Below are 17,947 nucleotides of genomic sequence, written 5' to 3'. Positions count from 1 at the left end.
TTAAGTGGAAAAATTTTATTCACTGATCCGAATGAGAAGTATAATCTTAAAATGTTAGTAGTGGGACCTTAGAGGACAGTGTATTTCTAACTAATTGTCAGTTTTCAGTCTAAAGAAGTACAGTTGTTATAAACACTGTGAGTGCTAAGTAAATTTGTATATTCTTTCATGCCCTGCTTGTTTAATTTAAAAGCGGGGAAAAAGCCACCAGAGCATTTATGTGTGCCATGTTTGCCAGGTTTTCGTCACTGTCTGATGAGGGAAAACTGGCAAAAGCTGCAAAGATTAGGTGGTGGAGGAGTTAATATATGGTGGCAATTAAAAAACTAATTTGCAGAGAACGTGGCTCAGTAGTTTTGGGAGTAAGTACTATTTTAAGTAGTTTTAGGAGGTAAGAGGCTGTTGGAATCTGAAGGCCAAATCCCACTGGCATTCAGGAGTTCCTTAGGACCGTTCTGTCGGTTTTTTATCCCTGTCATGAAGGCAGGAGGGTCTCCCACAGCAGAGATGTTCAACTCCAAGGAATTTTGAAGGCTTCAGGTATTCTTCAGTCCTCTGAAAAGTGTGTCTGCATTGCCCTCAGGGGAAGCAGATGTACCTGGCCCAGAGGGTCATTGTACCACTGCAGGTTTTTGGTTTTCACTTATGCCATGCCCAACATGTCAGTGAAGCAGAGCTGGGAGCAGGCTTGAAATTGTTAAATATTGTATAAATATTTAATATTTATATATTAATATATTAATATTTATATATATATAATAAAATAAATATAATAATAAAATTAAATATGTTCATTCTTAGGGTGTAAATAGTTATTTTTCATAAATATTACTTACGCTGCATAGAAATGTTTCTCAGAGTGTCACCTGAGTTATGGAGAGCAGAAGGAGCTTGGAGACTGGAATGTGCAGCTTCCTTTAGAGCTGTGCACCCTCCAAGATATGTTGTGATGATGCAGTCCCTCACCTTTATGAGGTGTTTCCTTGTTACAGGTTCTTTTGTAGTAGGTGTGTGGGAAGGCTTTTCTAAGCAATGCCTCCAGGGAGAAGAAAGTATTTTCATTGTTCAGCAGGCAGAGGTGGGTACCAGTGATGGGCTCTTACAGCATGTGTGGTTAATGGGGAGCTCCTCCATCTCATGATTCACTTGGTTTGAGGGAGTGCAGTGTCATGAATAAAGCTGCAGGATGCTAGAATTTGAGTAATCCCAACTGAAAGAAATGGGGATAGAATAGAAAGGAGCAAGGTAAACTGAGAATTTACAAAACAGGCAAAAAGCTTTATAAAGCTGCAGAGAAGCCTTAAAAGAAGATTGTAAAAGACATTTGCTGCTAGGGGTCAGAGCTCTCAAAAAGAAGAATTCCAGAAACATTTGCAGTAGAGAGAGCTGGTGCATAAAGAGGCAAGTAGCTCTGAAATAGTCTTCCTAAGTAAAGAAGACTTGAGGGGAGAGAGGATACTCATCTGAATGACTCGGTATAAAAATCATTGGAAGATGGGACCTGTGTCTACAGCCTCAAGAATTGTTAGTGGTTTTCTTTGCTGTTGCTGCAATTTGAAACAATCCTCCTCCTTACTTGCAACTACCTCTGTTCATATTGTGGGGCCTGAATTAGGTCTCTAGGCCATTATTTGAAATGATGGATATGGAGTCTTTGCTGCAGGGCTGCCAACAATATAGGGAGATACTGGAAGAGGATGGCAGAAGTGAGCAGTGTGTGAGACCTGTCGCTAGGCATTGCAACAATGGGGTGATCAATGCTGAGTTTACTTACAGAATATTTTTGTTAATAGCTAAATATCAAATGTGTACAATGTAGGATTTAACAGTCCCTTGAGCTGTAGGAATGGAGGCAGGGATTGAGATAGTGAGAAAATACATACCTTGAGACGATAATGTGTGTGCTCACATCTTGCAATTTAAACTCATTAAAAGCAGTAATTTCTTAAGTGAAAATGAGCTAATACATGTTTGATATGCAGTTTGAATTTACTCTTGTATGATAATGTAACAGTAAGCTATAACTTGACTTGATTTGAAAATAAAATGCTGCTAACATACATAAAATTCTCCCTCAGAGAAGCAAAGAATTATAAGAATTCATAAGAATTATGAATTATATTGACTAGTACTTGCTTTCTTATTCTAGAAATTGTTTTCTCAAGATGAGTGGAAAAAAAAAAGCCAGAACTATTCACTATTTCACTACTTAGGTGAAAATGCAAGATACAGGAACATGAAACCATCTTGGCACAGTGGTTTCCCCCCACCTTGTACATCACTGAACATGCTTGCAGTGGAAGTTTAGACTCCTAGAAACCTCTCATATGTAGTGTCCTGCAAAGTATATTTTAACTTGTTTTCCTTAGCTTTCTTCTGTGAACCACTCAGAAACAGCCCAGAGATTCCTCAGGTCAGTGGGTTACAGACTGTAACTCAGTGTGTGGTGCACACAGTAACTTTGTATCTTTTACTTTGCTGAGTGGACAATTGGTTTTGATATCTCTGATAGTGGTGTCTCCTGTCTAAACAGGCCTGTTTGTGTTTGGAGATTGGATTACACTTTTGAACAGTTAGTGTTAGTAGAGGAGAAGTGGAAAAAGCAGGTCAGTAAAATCCTTGTTAAGATTTAAAATGCTGTGATGCTTTTTGGAATTATGAGGAGTTTATTAATTTATTATGAAGAGTTTATTTAAACCAGCACAGGAGCTGGTTTGCACTGAGCACAGTCTAGAAGGAAATAGCAATATATATAATTGTCTGTCTGGCAAGATATTCCCTTCCTCTCTCTACTCTATGAAATTGCCCACCTGAAAATGGAAAAAAAGGCCAAAATCTTAACGAACAGTTAAAATATTTTCTCTCTGTGTTCTTTAATGTAAATGTCAATCATCTTACCCTTTCTCATTGCCGTATGCTAATTTTTCTCCTTGGCAATTAGTAAATGTGGGATGTCAAATTAAGTTAAAATTAATGGCAGAGGCAAATGTTGCAGTTATTAGCTCACCAGTGTCTTCAACTGGTAGTGCATAGAGATGCATTCCAAACATTGCAGACAGCTATGGATTAACCATCCAGTGATGGTGAAGATTAATGATTGGCCTTTTAGCTCACTAATTTAGAACAATTTCTGGTAATTAATTTTGTATTATCAGCTTTACAGTTGCAAATGCCTTAAGGAAAATAAAAAATTATGTATGTGCATTTAAGGTTCTTCAAGGTAGCAGTTGTCTTGTAAATTGTTGCGTGCTTGCAGATCCTAATGTTTAATCTTTAATACCTTTATATACTCAGTGCACTTGCTTTTAGTAATCATAATTTCCACTTCATTTTGCATTTTTGTTGATACTGATTTTGTTGACCTTAGGTGTTTTGTATGTATTGTTTGGCTTTGTGAACTTGTGTGCTTCATAAATGCCATGTCATGCAATAGAAATGTGGGGGAAGAATTGTCCAGCGCCTCCATTTTTGTACTACTATTTCTTGGTTTCCTGTCAAACCAAGTTACAGATTGATATAGTGATCAGAAGTGTTTATACAGCCTTGTTGAAAAGTTGGATTTTACAAAACAGAATTTCTTAAATTTGTATCATTTTGTTATATAGGAAATCCCCAGACTCAAAATGGATGTGGTCTCTCTAATTCTCTGCCTTGCTATTTTAGAGTTTGATTTAAAGGATATTATTTTAATACATTGTAACATGAGTTCTTGTTGATGTTTACAGTAAAAGTAGAAATTGCTATCCTTGTTAAGTGAATTTTGCGTTTTATTGGGGAGTGATGTTTTCCTTTAGTTCTGTACTGTCTAATTTTCTTTACCAGTGTTTCTCTCCTTACAGTTTCTTGCATTGTTCTGAAATGTGTGTATGTTCTCATCAGATTTTGCTTGGATTTATTTGCCCATAAGTTTACATTACCCATCTGTGAAGACAAGTTGTCAGTATTGACCTTCTTGCTGGTCTTTGTTTCTTTTTCTTTTTAGTAGCAATTAAAAATCCTGCAATGCAGAGTTTCATTTTCAGTATTGCTCTAATGGCCTCCAAAGCATTGTCTGTTCCAGGTTTCAGATGAAATTGATTGTGAAATGGTATTGCATCCCTATACCCTACACTGTGTTTTTAAATGTTGACCACAGCTGGCTGGAAATGCAGAGGTGAAAGGCAGCCTTGGCTACGGTGACCATGAGATGGTGGAGTTCAGGATTCTGAGGGGAGGGAGGAGAGTAAAAGCAAGCTCATGATCCTGACTTATGGAGAACAGAATTTGACTTATTTTCTAGCAGGGTTGATTTAAGGCTGTGAATCAGATGATAAATTTGGCTGGTAAGGAAAAATCTGAAGCTGCAATAGGTTTTTGTAAGGAGGATGGGCTTGGTAGCACACTAGAAAAAAGCGTTATAGCAAAAGTGTAGGTCTCAGGTTGTACCAACTGAGATACAACTGACTGCCTATTTCTCCAAAAGTAGTTGCCAGCCCTATAGACTGTGTTCATGGAGTAGAAAGGGAAAGGCATAAACTTGGCAGCTTTTACTCCTGCATGTGAGTTTAATGAGATTTACACTAGAACAATGTGTGAAAATATGGATATTCACACTGTTAAATATTGTGCGGCAGTGTGCTTTCTGGGAAGTTTGTAGAAGTTTTGCTGAAATCAACCAATGACATTTTTATTTGTTAAATGTCTCTTTAGTGCTTGCTGGAACAAAGCTTTTTAGTAGTTTTGGAAATGGAGGAAGCAACAGGGAGAGAGGTAAGAGGGAAAGCTAGCTGGAGATGAGTTCAAGGTGTGAAGATTCCTTCTTCAGAAAAGTAATGATTAGACCTAAAGTAGCAGCTTTGCCTAATCATGTTTTGGAAAACAAGTGAAAAGTGGGCATCTTATTAGCATGATCTATTTTGTGTTGCCTTTGACATTCTGATTGTGGTACAATTCAGGAAGGAAGTATTTCTAAAGTAATAATACCCCCCACGTGCTCTTTTTAGCAAAACCCTAGAATCAAAAAATTTATAGATCCATTGTGGCAGATGGATGAACTTTCAATCATTTGTAATCATTCACACTTCTTTTTTTTTGTACATAACTGAATGAAAACTAGTACATGAAGACCTTGTTTTTTTTTAAACAAGAGGAGTGAGATATCCCAGTTCTATTTCTAGAGACTAAAGTTTCAATTAAATCAACTTTAATGAATAATATGCTTCAGGTTGTGTTAAAATAGTGCATTGCTCCTTCAGAACTTTAATATACTTGATTGATAGGAGAAAATAGTATGTTAAAAAGCTGATATTGACATCAGAACCTACCAAAAATACTTTTTATCTGCTTTCTTTGCTTATCTCTGATTTGTTAACTATCATGTGTGGTATCTTTTTAATCTGAAAAATTATTTCATTGTCTTCTCTGTGTCATCTTAAGGGAAAATATTCCTATTGACTAATCATCACTTTGAATAGCATGTACACGGAATTTTTAGATGGAATCCAAATGAATGAGCTGAGTATGTAAGAGAATAAGGAAATGTGTGTTTGTATATTTAGTGGAATGCAGTACTCTGCTTTGCCTGTGGAAAATGTTTATGATACAGAAAATGATTTATTTAAAAAACCCCTCAGGTGGGGCTTATGTTGGGAAAATTTTGAGAACTGAGTTTACAGATAAATAAACACTTGTGTTATGGAAGATAAATCTAAATCCTAAATGGAAAGGTATGGATAAAATAAATTGAATAACAGTGTAATAAAAATTTAAGTTGGTCTAGTGGTATTTTGTTTTTTTGTGACACACCTATTTATTTGGGCAAATGCCTTTTATCAGCGTGTATGTAAAGAATTTTTCTATCTGTAACCTTTTTTTATATACCTAGAAACAACAATAATTTTTTCAACTAAGGAGTAGAGAAGTCTTTTCACTTTAATTAGTTTGTGTAGATGTTCTCAGGCTGAGATGGGGTGAATAGCACTCACCAGAGGAAATGTCCCCTGGAGAACTTTAGGTATCATTTGGGAATCCGCATGATTTTGGCTTTGTTAGGTGCTCCTCTCTGCTCTGATTTTGTGAGATTGTACTTTTTACTGTAAAATTTCCAAGAGTTTATTTATCTTTGTAGATTTTTGAGCATACTCAAAATGATGTGAAAGCTCTGCTACTTGTCACAGCATCCCCCTTCACAAAAAAATTGAGGTTTTCAAATCTAATTAATTCTAATCTAATCTAATAATCTGATTCTGTGAATGTTATGCTTAGGATGTCCTTTGGATCAGTCTAGTTGGGGTTTTTTGCCACCGGATTTACTTTTTAAAATTTCTTTTAGCCAGGAATAACAGGCACACATAAGAAAAAACCTGTTCTCAGTTGAAATGATCTCCAGTGTGCAGGTTTTTTTAATGAAAAGGACAGTATCCAATATAAATTTGTGATTTGAACATTGACTTGGGTTTTGTTTTTCTTTTTTTTTTTTTTTTCCAGAGAAAACAGGCATTAATATATAATTTCTAATGTCCTTTGAACTCTGTTCTTTTAGGTAACTTTTGAAATGCACAAAGAGAGTCTTTCTCAAATGTACAAGGAGTACCAAGGGAAAGGAGGTGAAGGGAGTGGAGTACATTCTTTGACTCCAATTAGAACAATCTCTGGGATTAGCAAAGAAACTGAAACCAAGGGAAAGCAACAATCTTTGGAGTTAAAAGAAGATGCTCCTGCTCCTTCCTGCGTTACTGATGGAGATACAGAGTGCAGAACTGAAAAAAAAGAGACAGAAAACTCATCAGATGGTGGCCAACAAACTCATTCAGGGTCTAATCATAAGGAGCAATCAGAGGGGGAGGATAGGGGTACTACGCAGGATTTAAAAGCAATGTCTTGTGTGGAGTTTTCTCCAGAACCAGAAACAGTGAAGCCCAGTGTCTCAGAAATCAGTAGTGGAATAGCTGAAGCAATTGAAGATTCTAGCAAAGCTGATGAGCTTGTGGAAGAAACAGTTGCTGTCGCTGCTGCTTCTTTAGCCGTGCAAACTCCTGTGGAACGAGAAACTCGCACAAGTCCAGAAAAACTGGAAAAATCAGCCGTAGAGGTGGAAGATGAAGATGACTTTGTTGATTTGAAGGGTGAAAGTAGTTTGCCTTTACCTTCAGAAGAGTTTGCAGAAAGGAACAAGGAATGTGGCTCTAATGAAAGCAAAGTGACAAAGCAGGAAGAAACAACAGAGAAGCAACCTGAATCTGTGCATTTGAAATCTGAGGATACTGAAGGTGTGGATAAGAAGAAACAAGAACTGACTTTGCCAGAGACAGTGAGTTCTGCCATTCCAGAAGCAGGAACTCAGTCGGATTCAGCAGGAAAAAAGAAGCTGAAGGAAGGAAACATAGTTTCTAGTGAAACCAGAACGACTGTGGAAAATGCAAATGCACGTGTGGCAGAGCCTGCTGGAGCCTCTGACAAAAGAATTGCCAAGCTTGATGTTTCTAGTGTTGCATCAGATACAGAAAGACTGGAGCTGAAAGCTAACACATGTCTAGAAGCACCTCTGCCCCCCAGATCCATACCTGAGGTAAATTGTACCTGTCCTTCATCTGTCTAACTTAAAAATAAAAGGAAGTTTTTTTTTTATGAATTTTTTGAGAAAGTGTGCCCAAACATTTGGGGATTTTAATGTGTGTGAATTTTGTGAGTTATCTATAGAATACTTTTAACCCTGGGTTAAAATAGCCATAATTCTTATTAATTTGTGTACTGAGGAGTCTCCACGATTTTTGTATATCCACGTATGAATGCTGATATAAACTGAGTGCGTGGTTAGATGGACACTTAATCTTTTTTGTTTTAAACTATAAAAATTGATAGGTTTGTCACTACATCATGTCACTGTACCTTTTTTGTACAAGTATAAATTAAGACTGGGCTTCTGTTGTGTGCTGCAGTGCTCCACCCCTCTAGTCTTCAATTTCTAATCCAGCTTTTCATGGTTAAATAGTCATGTCTCTGAGTACTTCCCTTCTGCAGAGATACCTCCTAATGGATGCTCTTCATTCTGCACCATTCTTCCTTAAAGGAGGAAAACCACTGTCAACAGCAACATATTCTCCCCCTGTGGTAAGGTTGGGTGGCTGCTTGTGAATGCCTAGACTGGCAGGTGTGGTAGTGCAGCTGTAGAGTAGTTTGTAGTTTTGGTATATCCATTAAATAGCATTTGTGTAATAGTTCTAGCTTTATTTGGAACCATGTACTCAGTCTGGACTTGCTGGATATCTGAAATCTCAAGTCTATTAAATGCATTTCAGTGTGTACCATGGGAAGTAATAACCAGGGTGTGGTTTTTGTGTTTTATTTTCTGTTTTGTCTGCAAACTGTGCATTCAGCCCTCAAGGCAGCAGGTTTCCTCGGGACAAGAGCTGGCTGCTCCATCGGATGGGCAGAGGAGAGACACGAGGTCAACTGTGTTCCGTATTCCTGAGTTCAAGTGGTCACTGATGCACCAGCGCCTGCTCACAGACCTGCTCTTCTCCATAGAAACAGATATTCAGATGTGGAGAAGGTACATCCTGGGCTTTATATGGAGTGATCTAGACTGGGTTCATTTATGAGAGGCTCACTGACTTGGAGTTTTGGACATCTGGTGTTTTACTCATTATTCAGTAGCCTTACTTATTTTGTGACTTATACCAAGTTATTCTCAGGTTTTATTTTTAAGGTTCTTTACAGACATAAATGTGCACTGGCTCAGGACCTGTACACAGATTTGGACTGAAATCCTGGCTGCGTATAAGTCACTGGCAGTCTTGCTGTTGATTTTTATTCAACCAAGATTTTAGTTCTCCTAATGTGTGTAAGGGCCTGTGTCTTCTATTTGTATCTAAATGTGGATAAGAAAGATAAATGTATCCAAAATAGTATTTCTTACTTCTACATTTACACACACTGAGTTGCTGCTTTGATAGGTTCTGTGAATACAGAGATGTTAATTTGAAAATAAACTTCTAACAGGGATCTGGAATGTAATCATGAAGATCTTTGAAAACAGTGGTAGTTCTGTGATTCAATGTTAAGATTTAATAACTGAAAAGTGGTGTCTATTGGTAGCTTGTAGTAGTGAATGTCTATTTTAAATTGAACCATATAGCTGTAGTGACCTGATAAAAAGGAATATCAGGATGAAGAAATAGAGTATTTAAGTGATTCAGACAATTTAAACTGAGGTGAATTTTTGTCTGACTATAATTTTTAGAATGTGTTTTGGTTAACCTGTCAGGACATCATCAGATATAGCTCAAATATATTTCTAGTTTAGCTTCTATTTTGAAAAGTTTTTTTGTCTGAGTTTTTGTGCTTTGTTGATTTTTAATTTCTCTGAGAAATCCTTAGTATTTGCTTTAGTTTTCCAAAGATTTAAGTTCAAATCTAGTTCACAGTTCCAGGAGACTTTATTCCGTTTTCTGATACAGTGACTTTTGCTAGCAAGTAGTCATAGACCAGCAATCATTCAGGTGTTTTTAGCAACCTGTGATCTTGAGCAGTTTATGAACAGAAAGGAAATGTAGTTTTAGGTTTGGATTGAGATACATCAGTTGACCTTTACAGTCATGTTTTGTTTGCTGCCCCACTGCTGTGTCTGTTTTAGTTTTGTGAAAACATAAATATGTTAAAATACCTCAGAAATAAAGCTCTTCTCTGATTTTTTTTTTTTTTTTTTAATTTTTGGACAGCCATTCTACAAAAACTGTGATGGACTTTGTGAATAGCAGTGAAAATGTGGTGTTTGTGCACAACACGATCCACCTCATCTCTCAAGTGATAGACAACATGATCATGGCCTGTGGTGGTATCTTGCCATTGCTTTCTGCTGCCACATCTGCTACTGTAAGAAATTCCATTTTTATTTGAAAATTCCTCACTTGTGGGAGGATGCCTTTCTTTATGGAGTGTATTGATTATTATAGCTGTCCTTTTGGGAAACAGGAAGTGTGTGTGGGATATTTCCACAGGCATCTCTTTCCTCCCTTTGCTCCCTCTGTGCTTTTGCTAAGGTAAATATGGGTGCTTGCCTTCTTTGCCTGAAGACATAACGAGGAGTTTCCTGGCTTTGTTGCCCCACAGTGGTCTGGAATGGGATTAAATCCCGATACTAATGATTGTTCCTAGAATATAAGTAATTATTACTTTTGAATGTGACTGGTAGTGGACTTCCAGCACACATGTTTCTTCATCTAGCTTGTAGGAATATTACCTTTGTGAAGAAGTAAATGGTGCTTTCAATTTTTCTCTGTGTAGCATGAATTGGAGAATATTGAGCCAACTCAAGGACTTTCAGTAGAAGCATCTTTAACATTTCTCCAGAGGTTAATCAACCTTGTGGATGTGTTAATTTTTGCAAGCTCTCTTGGTTTCACTGAAATTGAGTCTGAGAAAAATATGTCATCTGGAGGAATTCTGCGACAATGTCTTCGTCTGGGTAAGCAAATAAGACCACTTAATGAGCATAGGAGCTTGCAGTTACTAAATAGTTAGCAGCTGTTAGCTTTATTTTTTTTTTCCTGTCCATTGTTTTGTTAAATCAAGATTAAATTTAGTCAGACATTAAGATCTTTTACAGTTTTACTGTATTATGCAGTGCAAATGTATTCTTCTTTAAAAGTTTAAATAAAGTAAGTTTGGTAGCCTGTTTTCATTTTATCCATGAGGATATTTCTTTTGCCAAAGTTCCCCAAATAATCAAGGCTGGGAATACAGCAGCTTTAAGAAAAGTAATCTTGTACTATATTAAAAAAATGAACCTTTGCAATACTTAGAAAAGAGATTTAACACTTGAAGGTCAGTATATGAAGGTATGGTAGAAACTAAAATGTAAATTTCTGAAGGATTCAAATTGGGCAGTAATTGAATCCAATTATTACAGTATGTTTGCTTCAAATTGGATTGAAAGAAAATAGTCAGTTACCTAAAAAAGTAACAAATATTCTGAAAATGAGAACATATGAGATCATAGCAGGCTCCAGGTGGTTAATACCGGAGGAGAGTATTCATGCTTAGTTGCATGCTGTAAGACTTCTGTAATGAAAAGTTTAATTTGCATGAGTGCCAGAGCAGCTCAGAGCCTCAACAGTAACTAGCCTTCCTCTCCCTTTCTAGGCAATTAAAACTTTGTGCAGGTAGAACAAGATTTATGGGATGCAAACAGGTATAGAGGTGGGGTAGTTCTTTTTTCCTTTGAAAATAAATATTAGAAGATGAAACAGGACGCAAATGTGCAGCTAAAAAAAAAAAAAAGTTGTGTAACTCAGAGCATTTAGTCCAAGAGTAACAGAATATTTTGAAGCAAACGTTGCCATTTGTTTCACTAGTGTATCACTTGTCTTCTCCCTTGCAAGTCTGTGAAATTTAGCTGTCTTCACCCCACCCACCCCGTGGTTGTATGCATGGTAAAATTGCAGGGAGGGATGCTCACTTGATCACCTTGAAGTATCCATTAGGTACAGCATATATGTTCTAATAGTTCAGCATTCGGTATTAGTTATAAATTATTAAAGAATTTTGAGCATTATTTTGCAACTCTCTAAAACTTATGGAGGCAAAATATTTTACTAATGTGTGTAAACTTTTTAGTTTTAAGTGGTAAACAGAATTGTACTGTACATTTCTGTAAGGGAATATAGAACAATACTATTTCTCAGAATAACTCTTAACGTTTCTTTTCCCCTCAAGTATGTGCAGTAGCAGTAAGAAATTGCTTGGAGTGTCAGCAGCATGCACAGATGAAACCTATTGGTGACACTGGGAAGAACCAAAAAGCAGTGCAAGGCTTTATAGGATCAGGAAAGTCTGCAGCAAAGGCAAGTTTAAGACCACATTCAGAAACACAGAAGTCAATAATGATTACTCTGCACAGAGGGGTACGTTTTTAGATTTGTACATGCACCACTGATACTTTAACAGACCTGAAGTGGGGTGGCACAAACACTGGAAATTAAATCTGTCACAAGAATCGGCCAGATTTTTTCTTCTTTAAAGATGAAATGCATAGCTGATCTTTGTGCTCTAGTTATGACAATATGATGTACAGTGGGCGATTGTACATGCTTAATGATTTCTGGTAGAATGCTTTTAAAACCAGGATCTTAAACAATTGGGATTTTTTTAATAGAGTCCAGTGGACATTGTGACAGGTGGCATTTCTCCAATACGGGACCATGACAGACTTCTGCAGGATATGGATATTAATCGCCTCCGAGCAGTCGTGTTCAGAGATATAGTAAGTAAATAATGTGCTTTTCTTTGGAGCTACATTTCTGCTTGTATCTGTTTGCTGAACGCTTCCTCTGTTTAACACAGTTTGGCTAAATTGGGTGTACAAAAAGGGAATACTGCTCACAGTAATTAGGAACTCGTAATACTCTACAGCTGTTGTAATGTTTGTGATGAGAAAGAGGGAGAGGTGAAACCCAACTGTCTCCTGATCTGGCTCTTTGTGTTGCTAAGAGTTGATTCTCTGGAATTCTGCCTACTGTATATTAAGTATGTTGTGTTTAATACAGATATGTACATAGACAAGCTGTTTATGTATACTATGTATCATAAACATGTTTGTACTTTTTGAAAAATTCGTGTTGTTCTAGCTAATTAGAAATTAGAGGTCATCTCTAATTCCTTGACTTCCTCTCAGAGGAACCAATTTGTGTGCGTGTGCTGTAAGTATGCATATGTTTTTTAGTCTTGAATTGACTAAAAATATCTTCGCCCTGTGTCAGCAACTTTATAGCTGATATTGAGGAAATTGAGATTGATTGCTTGGAAAAAACACCTCTGTAAGCAAATACAGCAGCTATAATGGCTGTGAGTCATTGGTGGCCACAAGCCTGGACACCACAACTTAGTTTACAATAATTGGACTTTTTAGCAAGTATAATGATTTATACAGTGACTTTTTTTTCTGTCCAGAAAAGTGAAGAATTTTGAGTTTTCTCTTTACAGTAATTAGATTGAAGCAAGCTTACTCCAACCCCTACTTCAGTATCAGTGTGCAAGAGAGTAACAAGAAGTGACTCTTCCATACTGGTGGCAATCAAAGTAATCCTAATGATTCCTTCAAGCACATTTTGTGAACCTTTTTCTTCAAAAAAAACCCCCACCAAAACAACACCCACCCACAACTTCTGCTTTTTTTGTGTATCCAATCCATCAGGCTCTCTGTTTCACAATAAATATAAAATGATGCAATAGCTCTGCTTTTTGGTTAAGCTGTTGAGCTGTGGGGAAAAAGTAGACTTAGAAAGGTCTGGTTTGGAATAGTTTTTGTCTGAGCTGTTTGCTCTTGCATCTAAGTGTTTTATTTGCGTACAGTTTCTTATGTTATGTTCAGCACTTAGAACCAGAAGTGGCATAATTTGAATTTGAGTTCTATAGCAGGAACTCTGATGGAATCCACTTACCCACCAGTAGCAGTACTTACAGTGGTCCCTGGGCTTTATTTCAAGCAGTTCAACAAACACAGAAAAAATAAGGTGGTGCTGATTGACTGGATCACCACTTTATTAAGTACAGTGAGAAACTGTCCTGCGAAAATTCATCTAGCAAGAAAATTCTTTACAATCCTTACCATTGTAGGCAGCTTTCCTCAATCTCACCCTGTCATTGTTCTATGAAAGTTAAGGTTTTGGGTCAAGCCAAGGGGAAGATAGGTTGTTTTTTCAGTGCAATGGATAGGATCTACCTATGTTATCTGTTCTTAATAGACATAAACGTCTCGCAGTATAGCTTTTTAAAGAGCTCTTCAAGGAATAAGGAGCTTTGATAGGCGCTACAATTGTGATAGAATGAGCTTTATAATGTAACTTAGTTTCTTGAACTGCTCAGAGGAAAAAATTGAATGTTACCTGAGCCCTGATGTAAATGAGGGGTAAAAAAAGTCCAAACATTCATTTTTTTACTGATTAGTCAGTGAGGATCCAAATGCTCCATTCTCCTGGGATCCCAAAGTGTATGAAGCTTTTCTTCCTTTGGTAGCCAAAAGGGACAGGCTTAGGCTAAATCGTAATGTCCAGTTTTGCCTCTGTTTCACTAGGAGCCACTAAGTGCTCTGGGGAGGAACCTGGCATAGTTCATATTAAGATTTGTTTTTAAGGTTTTCTTAAAATCTGTTCATAAAGTTACAGCTGTAATGCAAATGCATATTGTCAGTTCTTGTTTAGAGTATACGTAGTAGATTACATCCATCTGGACTATCTGATAATGAAATAAAACCTTAACACTGCTTCTGGAATTTGTTCCACTTTCTTCATTAATATGACACAGTCTTGTGGAGAATGCTCGCCTGGTTGTAAATGCTGTTAATATCTTGGCATTTTTGAGGAAATATAACAGAAGAAACACCGTTAAATAAAGGGGGCCTAGACCCTACACGAATTTGAAACATGTAGTCAAAACACACAACCTTAGCCGAAGTTAGCATATTTATAAATGAAAAATGAAAGGATTAGTGCCACTTGAATACAAGTGCTGTATTCCTTACCTTTATAGGTGAGACAAACTGTGACTAGAGAATATTGTTCTTCCATTGCTGATACATCGGCTTCCTCTTGGTCTGTTTATGGTAGCGCTGGGCATACTTCAAAGGAAAATAAACATGCTGCTGAAATTGTAATGGAAAAATCTTTGTGTGTCTCTTTTTTACAGGAGGATAGTAAACAGGCTCAGTTTTTGGCTTTGGCTGTTGTATATTTTATTTCTGTGCTCATGGTTTCGAAATACAGAGATATACTGGAACCCCCGAATGAAAGACGACCACCAAACCAAAGCCAGTCACTCAAGGAATCAGAAAATGAAAGTAATGAGACTCCTGCTGCAGGTGAACTGTTAATTATTTGGCCAAATTAAATAAGGTGGCTTAAAATGCTCTAGAAGTCTTCTTCAGGACAAATGGGGTGAATGCATCTCTGTTGATAATGACCTTAAAATGTGTTTTCTGTTCTTTTGGTGTGAACAGTTATGGAAAACCCATCTGCTGCTTTTGGTGCTTCAGCCTCCACTGAAGATTCAGAAGGTACAGCATCTCTGCAAAGAAGGGATTCTGGTCTTGGGGAGGAAGCAGCTCCAGCACAAACCAACCGTTCAGGAAGTGCTGCTGAAGCAGGACCTCTGAGTGTCAGTGCAGGCCCAGATGCAGTCAGTGAAGTCCTGTGCACACTCTCGTTAGAAGTCAATAAGTCTCAGGAGGGCGGAAGTGAGACAGGAACTGAAGAGAGTAAATCTGTGGCTTCTGTGCCAGCTGCAAAAAATGTCAATGTGAAGGACATCTTGAGAAGCTTGGTGAGCACACCAGCTGATGGGACTGCCGTGGATGCTGCTCTTCTGCCACCAACCTTCCTCGGAGTTCTTGGCAACGGAGCTGCTGAGCAGCCTGTGCAGTTCCATTCCTTTGACAGGTAATATAACATGTGAAATACTTACAAGTTTAATTTTACTTCAGGTATTTGTAAAGAACAGGAAAACCCACACTTCAGTTCACAAGAACTACTGAGTGTAGCACTGGCAGGTGAGGACTACTGTGCATATTTAGTTGGCTTTAAAGAGCTCAAGAAATAAAACAGACATTAAATAACTTAAAATAATGATATGTAGATTAGCAGGTGTATTCATCACAAAGTTGTATCTACTCTCTGTTATTGTGGGCCTGCAAAAGAATACTTACTGGTTTACTAATAGTTACAAATGGATCAAAACCAGTGGAGTAATTATCTGAGTGTCCTTCTACCTAGAGAATATTCCCATATTCATTTAGGAAATTAGATCTGTGTTCTGCCTTCTTCTGCCGAAGGCCTACTTTAAAAATTTTTCGTGACTTGTTCGGTAGAAGTATGCCTTTAAGCTGTTAGATTTATTTTGTTTGTTTCATTGTAATAAATTTCTACATTTCTGAATACTCAAATGCTGCAGTGAATTCAAAAAGGAGATTTCCTGCTTTGTTGCTTTTTTTTCATTTTGGAATAAAGTCACTCTTTCCTGATAATAATTTTGGTGTCCCTCATATCACAGTCTCATTAGCTCCTTATACTTTCCCAAGCATAGTAAACAAAACTGTCTTTTATTGGACTTAGTGCCTTTTACCTCTTCAGGATTCCCAACAACTGCAAAGAAAACAAAAGAAAAGAATCCTGAAACCCTTGCATTCTTGCCTCTAGGAAAGCCTTGGTTGTTTCCAGAAATCCTGCAGTCAGTCTGGTGCAAGGGGATCTGTTGTTACCATATCAGTATCTGGTCCTCTGCTTATTCCCAAACTTCCTCTGGCTCTGATGTCTTTGCAGTCTGTGGCTGCCTTGTTCAAAATACCAGCTGAGCCAGGAAAGGAGTGCAGTGGTGCCAGGGGTGTGGGTGCAGCTGTCACAGCCTGTCTGCTCCACTCACACTGCCCTATCACTGGTGAGGGAAGAGACAAGTGGTGGTGTCTGGCCAGATGAGACACAGATGGGGTGTGCCAGCATTTGGCCCCTTGCTCTTGTCTCAAAGGAAATACTGTGTTCTCCTTGTGATGCTAAACAGGAGGACTTGTTCTGGGAGCATGAGGAGGATGGAGACAGAGGGGCAAATTGGTAGAAGGGGGACACTGAGTTAGAACTTGCCACGCCTCTCTCCCCACTGCTGCCCGAGTGCTTTTGGCACTTCCTCTTTGAGGCCTCTCATTGCTCTTTGCTGCAAGCGAGCAGTTGATGTCAAATAATATGATGTTTTAGTCTGTGAGTGGTGCTTTTTTATCATAAAATTCTCAGTATTCATTGCTGCATGGTTTCAGCCACACAAATAGCATTTGTCTGGCAATCTGGTACAGAAGTGGCTACTGCATTTATGAATTATTTTTTAGCTGTTGTTGACTCTAAAGGTTTGTGGAGCTTGTGCTGATTTGAATTGGTGTACAGAAGGTTAACTATACAGGAAGTAATTGGGCACTTGCAGCAGTGATGGCTGACATAGATAGATGCCACCTACAAAACTTTCTTATCAGAGGAAGCTGTACAATCTAATTTGATAACGTGTATACTAATGAAATACTGAGCATTGATAGCAGCCCTTCAGTCACTTGCTGTTCTGTGTTCTTTTTCCCATATAGTTACAAAGTCACTCAAATAATAACCAAAGAACCCCCTTTTAAGCTGTGGTGTGTTTTATAAAGTGAGTTACTTAAAAGTTGAATTACTTGCTGTTCTGCCCTTTTACTTTTCCACTGCCCGATGGACACTGTTCTTTTTCCACCTCCAAAGTGCCAGTCATTTGTAACAACTCTTAACATTCTTTCACTTAACCTTGGGGCCTAATTATTGCATTGCTGCTGAAAGCAAGGTGATTGTATGAAGGAATATATACAGGGGAATGAAAAGGGATTGGAAGCAGTAAACAACACTGGGCTTCTGAATGGAAGAGCAGAGTTTTGTAGGGTTTATGTAGCTGTCTGGACTGCTCCACAGTGATAACTTGTGGGCATTACTTTCCAAAGGTTTTGTGTTTAGTAGGTGGGGCTAAATATATGAGGAAAAGGTTATGAAGTAGTATAAGATATTTTGTCCTTCAGCAGTTTCACGTGACCTCAGCGTGTCAGTGGCTCTCTGTTTCTAGGTGGATTGATTTTTCATTTCCTTGCTTTTGTGGGTATGTCTGGTAGACAAAAATGTACTTAATGATGTAAAAGTCTTACCTCTAATCAATTATGGTCTGGTAGTGACACACACAATCTTGCATCTATGGTAAATATGTTGATATATGATAAAGTGTGTTGCTGACTAGCTAAAGTTAAAAAGAGAAAAGAACGGTGTGTGAAACATTTAAAGTTATGTAGACAGGCAGGTTTCATGGCCCCTTGCAGGTGACTGTATCTTTATGTAGTGAGACTGCTTAAAATACAAGTTTATGCTCTGAAATGACACCTAGTGACAACAGTAGGAAGGAATTGCGCCAGGGATAAAAAACCCCA

General features: G+C 37.8%; 1 protein-coding gene across 4 annotated transcripts in view; it reads left to right on the top strand.

Annotated features, from left to right (window-relative positions):
• LRBA (LPS responsive beige-like anchor protein) overlaps window positions 1-17,947 on the top strand; it is a 373,995-nt gene that overhangs the window by 66,545 nt on the left and 289,503 nt on the right. For 3 of the 4 annotated variants that reach the window (XM_048304272.1, XM_048304273.1, XM_048304271.1), the window contains exons 23-31: window positions 6,521-7,546; window positions 7,999-8,088; window positions 8,355-8,530; window positions 9,699-9,852; window positions 10,264-10,444; window positions 11,695-11,822; window positions 12,134-12,241; window positions 14,662-14,833; window positions 14,972-15,410. In XM_048304272.1, the coding sequence (XP_048160229.1) occupies window positions 6,521-7,546; window positions 7,999-8,088; window positions 8,355-8,530; window positions 9,699-9,852; window positions 10,264-10,444; window positions 11,695-11,822; window positions 12,134-12,241; window positions 14,662-14,833; window positions 14,972-15,410 (2,474 nt within the window). The remainder of the gene's footprint in view (window positions 1-6,520; window positions 7,547-7,998; window positions 8,089-8,354; window positions 8,531-9,698; window positions 9,853-10,263; window positions 10,445-11,694; window positions 11,823-12,133; window positions 12,242-14,661; window positions 14,834-14,971; window positions 15,411-17,947) is intronic. The other variant, XM_048304274.1, reaches the window with a different exon arrangement.

Source organism: Corvus hawaiiensis, chromosome 5, assembly GCF_020740725.1.
Source record: "Corvus hawaiiensis isolate bCorHaw1 chromosome 5, bCorHaw1.pri.cur, whole genome shotgun sequence".
NCBI classification, from domain to species: domain Eukaryota; kingdom Metazoa; phylum Chordata; class Aves; order Passeriformes; family Corvidae; genus Corvus; species Corvus hawaiiensis.
Note: the sequence above shows the minus strand (reverse complement) of the source record. Positions and strands in the feature narration are given on the sequence as shown.